The 6810-nt window shown below is 34.9% G+C and overlaps 1 protein-coding gene across 1 annotated transcript; it reads left to right on the forward strand.

The window, feature by feature from the left end:
- The first annotated feature begins 335 nt into the window (after positions 1-335).
- On the forward strand, positions 336-1280 carry LOC112665341 (olfactory receptor 2T33-like). The gene has a single exon (XM_025454994.3). The coding sequence runs from the start codon at positions 336-338 to the stop codon at positions 1278-1280; it is 945 nt and encodes a 314-aa protein (XP_025310779.3).
- Positions 1281-6810: the final 5530 nt, after the last annotated feature.

Below are 6810 nucleotides of genomic sequence, written 5' to 3' on the forward strand. Positions count from 1 at the left end.
ATCATATTGTAAATTTTAAGTTTTTACTATTTACAACATAGACCTTGACAGTTGTCTTCTACTTTTGATACATTTGATCTATTATCTCAGTCAACCAATGAACTTTAGTGTGAAGTATAGCCTTACCTCATTTACAACATTAAAAAGTTGAGCTATGGAGAAGAGATATTATAAGTCAAGAAAAGCCATTTTAACTAGGAAGTAGAACTTTGAATAAAGACCTTGGATTCAATATGTAATACTTGTCTAAAACTGTATTGAAGTTAAGATCTTTAGATGATAAAAACTCCTTCCTTTTCAATTTTTCCATTTGCAGCATCCCAGCTGCAGAATTCATGGAGAAGAGCAACACAACCATAGATTTCATTCTCCTAGGACTCTTTAATCACACAAGATCCCACCTTTTTCTCTTCATTGTGGTGATGACAATAGCCATTGCTTCCCTGAATGGAAATGCCCTCATTCTTCTCCTGATTCTCCTGGATTCCCGGTTCCACACACCTATGTACTTCTTACTAAGCCAACTCTCTCTCATGGACATGACGTTGGTCTCCACCATTGTGCCCAAAATGGCAGCTGACTACTTGAGTGGCAAGAAGTCCATATCCCCTGCTGGCTGTGGATTGCAGATCTTTGTCTCACTCACACTGGGCGGTGGAGAAAGTTTCCTCTTAGCATCCATGTCCTATGACCGCTATGTGGCTGTTTGCCACCCACTGAGATACCCTGTTCTCATGAGCTGGCAATTATGCCTGAGAATGACTGTGGGGTCTTGGTTCCTTGGGGCAGCTGATGGGCTCATGCAGGCTGCTGCCACCCTGAGTTTTCCATTTTGCAGGGCTAATGAAATTGATCATTTCTTCTGTGAGGCCCCCATACTGGTGCGTTTGGCTTGTGCTGACACGTCAGTCTTTGAAAATGTCATGTACATCTGCTGTGTGTTAATGCTTCTGGTCCCCTTTTCCCTCATCCTGACTTCCTATAGTCTCATCCTCTCATCTGTTCTTCGGATGCGTACTACAGAAGCCCGCAAGAAGGCTTTCTCCACCTGCTCCTCACATCTCTCTGTGGTGGGACTCTTTTATGGAGCTGCTATTTTTATTTACATGAGACCCAAATCATACAGGTCAGATAACCATGATAAAGTGGTCTCAGCCTTCTATACGATTTTCACCCCTGTGTTGAACCCCCTCATCTACAGTCTAAGGAATAGTGAAGTCAAGGGAGCCTTGAAAAGATGGTTGAGGAAATGTGCAAATGTAAAACCCCAGTACACTTAGTTCTATTCTTCAAGTTACCCAGTGCCAAATGAATCTGTTTCTGTATTTGTTAACATTTTAGACATATTGTAATTATCTCTCTTTTAGTAATGCATGAAGATAATGTTAAGTACATTGATCAGTATAATAGTTAAGTTGTTAAAAATTAAGTGAGTCTACTACACTGAGGTACTGTTTCTTGAACATTGACTATTTGTTTTGCTCCCAGATAAGCACTTTTATAGATTATTTTGCATTCTATAACAGCCGTATAAGTGCTTTGATTCCCATTTTCTAATGAGAAATTAGAAGCAAAAAAAGTTAAATATTTTTCCAATACACACAGTATATGTTAAAATGTGACTCCAAATCTTGTCACCTCACTTGGTATATTTTATTTCTGTCCATTTATTTTGACCACTGTGTTTTCTATGTCTTTGTCCTATGCATTTTTAAGAAATAAATATAGGGATTCCAACAAAGTCAAACAAGAACATTAATTTTACCTATAATTTAAAATGCAGGCCTATAACAAAGGGGAAATTGTGTGACTTAAAATGAGTATCATATTGTCACTATCATAAAAATTTTCTTCCACAGTCTCTTTATTTTGCTTTGAATGCAAACATTTTTATTTCATGCAATTTTTCACTTAAGTCATATTTTATATGTATAAAATTCCCAGGCTCCACTTGGAATGGCTAATCTGTTATGAAGTACACCATGGCTAAACTCACTTTTCTGGAAGCAGATAGTGTTCATGATGTTTAAAAGTTATGTTGACTTACGATGGACATTGCATCGATGAATATAAACTCAGATGCATAAATATGCATAGTCTTAATAGAATATCTGATGATACTGGATTATCAAAACTGAGTAAGAATTGACCACGAGTTTCTTACAAATTATGCAGATCACCTTACTTCTGCAAATGGACAACAACTAGAGCCAATCTCATAAAAAATATGGGCACTCCTCAAGGTTTGGTGACTTAGAAAAGAGAAGAAGCAAGACTATTTCTTCTGTATATCTGTTAGATGAAGACACGAGCCAGAGAGATAAGGCAGAAAGCTGTCATCTTCAAAGCCAAATTGTAACTGAAAATTACATTACAAGTTTATTTAGTGAATTTTATGACAGAGACTAAATTTACTGCAGTTGTAAAAAACTTAAGAAATACATTATTTTATATATAAAGAGAGAACTTCAAAAAGAGCTTCTAGGAACAATGAACCTCTATACTACTGTCTGAGATATGAATGGCATTTCACATTTTAGAGCAATATGGGATATTTCCAGCTACATGTAGAGATGCAAATACTAATATCATGTGTATATTTATGATAGTACCTTAACCACTGCATGTAGATCTGGACCTCCTATCTAGAGAGAATCATCAGGAAACTCTACACTCCTGGGAAGATTTGAGAATATCAGGTGAGAGCAATCATCTTTTTTTTCAATCATCTGTTTAAACAAAGAGTTTATTTGTCTTATTTATTTTCTACTTACTCAGTATTAGGATGAAACAAAGGAAGAGACATACTTGGTAATTTTATATCAGTTATGTGATCAGAATGTTTTTCTTCCCTTGAAATGGAAGAATTTCATAGATGTAAATGCAGTCATGGAAATTGTATTATTTTTGCCAGATTCACTGATCATCAAAATGGCAAGTAAGCCCATATAATTTGATAAGGATAAAATATATCAATGAGACAATTATTGAGCCTGACCTATAATAGGAAAAAGGAAAAACAAACAAAATGGATAAGCATTATCTCCAAAGAAATGTAAGAAATTAATAAATATTAACCAGATAATTGTAAAAATAGCAACACCCTTCAGAGAAATAATATTAATGACCAGTAATCTGACCAGAAAGGAGCCTTTTCCAAAAAAGACATCCAGATGGCTAGCAGATACATGAAAAGATGCTCAAAATTAATAATAATCAGAGAAATACAAGTCAAAAATATGTTGAGAAACCACCTCACACACATCAGAAAGGCTAAAATTAACAAAACAAGAAACAGGAGGTGTTGGCAAGGATGCAGAGAAAGGGGAACCCACCTACACTTTTGGTGAGAATACAAACTGTTGCAGACACTCTGGAAAACAATGTAGAGATTCCTCAAAAAGTTAAAAATAGAACTATCTTATGATCCAGCAATTGCACTACTAGGTATTTACCCAAAGGATACAAAAATAGTGATGTAAAGGGATATATGTATCCTGATGTTTAAATAGCATTATCAACAGTAGCCAAGTATGGAAAGAGCCCAAATGTCCATTGTCTGATGAATAGATAAGGAAGATGTAAGGGGAATATAATATATAAAGGAATATTACTCAGCCATCAGAAAGAATGAAATCCTGCTATTTGCAAGATATGAACGGAGTTAGAGTGTATTGTGCTAAGATAAATAAGTCAGGCAGAGAAAGACAAATACCGTATGACTTCACTCATGTGGAATTTAAGAAACAAAACATGAATATATGGGAGGAGGGGAAAAAAGGAAAAAGAGAAGTAAACAAACCATAAAATATTGAGATTTTTAAAAGATTTTTATTTACTCATGAGAGACACACACATGGGATGGGGGAGAATCAGGCTCCCTGTGGGAAGCCTGATGCAAGACTCAATCCCAGGACCCTGGGATCATGACCTGAAACAAAGGTAGACGCTCAACCATGGAGCCACTCAGGTGCCCAACCGTAAGAGACAGAGAAAATGCTCTGCATCACTTGCCATCAGGGAAATACAAATCAAAACCACAATGAGATGCCACCTCACACCAGTGAGAATGGGGAAAATTAACAAGGCAGAAAACCACAAATGTTGGAGAGGATGCGGAGAAAAGGGAACCCTCTTACACTGTTGGTAGGAATGTGAAATGGTGCAGCCACTCTGGAAAACTGTGTGGAGGTTCCTCAAAAAGTTAAAAATAGAACTGCCCTACGACCCAGCAATTGCACTCCTGGGGATTTACCCCAAAGATACAGATGCAATGAAATGCCTGGGACACCTGCACCCCGATGTTTATAGCAGCAACAGTCAAACTGTGGAAGGAGCCTCGGTGTCCATCGAAAGATGAATGGAAGAAGTGGTTTATGTATACAATGGAATATTACTCAGCCATTAGAAATGACAAATACCCACCATTTGCTTCAACGTGGATGGAACTGCAGGGTATTATGCTGAGTGAAATAAGTCAATTGGAGAAGGACAAACATTATATGTTCTCATTCATTTGGGGAATATAAATAATAGTGAAAGGGAATAGAAGGGAAGGGAGAAGAAATGGGTAGGAAATATCAGAAAGGGAGACAGAACATGAAGACTCCTAACTCTGGGAAACGAACTAGGGGTGGTGGAAGGGGAGGAGGGCGGGGGGTGGGGGTGAATGGGTGATGGGCACTGAGGTGGGCACTTGACGGATTGAGCACTGGGTATTATTCTGTATGTTGGCAAATTGAACACCAATAAAAAATAAATTTATTATTAATAAAAAAGAGACTCTAAAAATAGAGAACAAATTGGATCACTTAGGTGGCTCAGTTTATTACCACCCAACTCTTGGTTTTAGTTCCTCATCTCAGATTCATGTAGTCAAGCAATGCAGAGCCTGCTTGAGATTCTTTCCCCTTCCTCTCTGGCCCCTCTGCTCCTTCCCCTTCTTGCACGCTCTCTTTCTTTCTGTAAAATAAATAAATCAAATCTTAAAAAAAGAAAAAGAGAACAAATTGAGGGTTGATGAAGAGAGTTGAGTGGGGAATGGGCTACTTGAGTGATGGATGTTAAGAAGGGCAATTTTTGTGATGAGCACTGTGGTGTTTTGTGTAAGTGATGAATTACTGAATATTACTTCTGAAACCAATATTGACATGTAATATGTACTGCAATATATCCTTGTTGTCCAGTTTATTTGGAATACAAAAATATTGTGTAATAATAACAAGGATGTGTGATATGATGCTGAGCAAACATCTTGTAGGAAGCGAAACATTAATTCTGAATGAATTACCACATATCATTTATTCCTTGATGTTGAAATACTACAATAAAATGCTACATTCAATAATTTTTCTCTCAATTAAATTTAAAGAATTATAAGAGAATAAGACTAGAGAATAATATGCCAACTATGAGATCTCTTATCAGTCTCAAACATAAGTCATTCTAAAATCATACAGCACAGGAATTGCTACTACATTTTGGTCCAGGAAAATTGTATGCTTTAGCCTTCAATCATTTGAAAATTATTTATGAGAGTATATTTGACTGATACACAGTTTAGTGTATATGAATTCATGAAGTAATTTATGCTTATAAATGATTATGTATATATACATATATATATATATTTCTATACAATTTATATATGTAGATTATTATATGTAAGACCCAACCACCATGCTATGAGAAGCACACGAAGCTTGAGGAAGGGCCAACATGAAAAAAATAACCTATCTAGCTTGGTGAGCCCCCAGTCATCAATTAGCACCAACTCACTGTCATGTTAATGACCATTTTTGAGGTGGATCTCTAACTCCAGTTGAGTTGTCCCAATTGACACAAAAATCGTTGGTCCATAAAGCCCTGCCCAAACAAGAGTTTCATGAGAATAATAACTTAGTATTGCTTTAAAACACTGATATTTGGAGTGACTTGTTAACCAAGAATATTAACTAAAATATATTTTGATACTTGGAAGTGGCATTGGACCCCAAAAGGATACTGAAATTATGTCATGTTGTCATAAGATCAAGTAGCAGGAAGAAAACAAAACAAAACAAACAAACAAAAACCCAAGAAACTGTTAAGAGAAACATAAGGACCTTGAAAAAGTTGTTGCTGAGGGCTCAAAGGGAAGTTTAAAAAAATCCTTTAAGCCTGGAGGAAAAGGAAATTTTTTTATAGAGTGAAAAGAAGTCTGTGTCAGCACCTAAAATATTAAAGGAATTCAAAGAACTCAATGATATAGTTAATATTTCTGGAGGAAATATTGAAAACTCTACCAGGATTTTCATATTAGAATATGAAAGAATTGATATATATAAATATTTATATATACTATAAATAGAATTGATATATATAAAAACATTTATATATATTATTTATATATTTATATATCAATTACAGTAATATATTATTACTATATTACTATATTATATATTAATATGTAATATATACATAAATATAATATATAATATATTCTGTATTATGATATATTATGAATATATGTAATATATTATATATTAATACAACATATATTAATGTAATTCATATGTTACTAATTAATTAATATTAATATATTAATATAATTCAGGGTGTGCTGGATTAAAAAACTAATATCTCTCTCATCAAGGAAGTCTCAAATTAAGAATGGTTCTCCAACCAAAGATTAAATACAGAGTGGGTCTGTAAATAATATTTTAAAATACTGAATTATCTAAGACCCTATAAATCTTTGTAGGCAGACAATACACCCTGTTAGAAACTTAAAGTGATGTCTTATGGACTACTTTCACTGTAAAATGTCAC

This window comes from Canis lupus, chromosome 14 (genome assembly GCF_003254725.2).
Source record: "Canis lupus dingo isolate Sandy chromosome 14, ASM325472v2, whole genome shotgun sequence".
NCBI classification, from domain to species: Eukaryota; Metazoa; Chordata; class Mammalia; order Carnivora; family Canidae; genus Canis; species Canis lupus.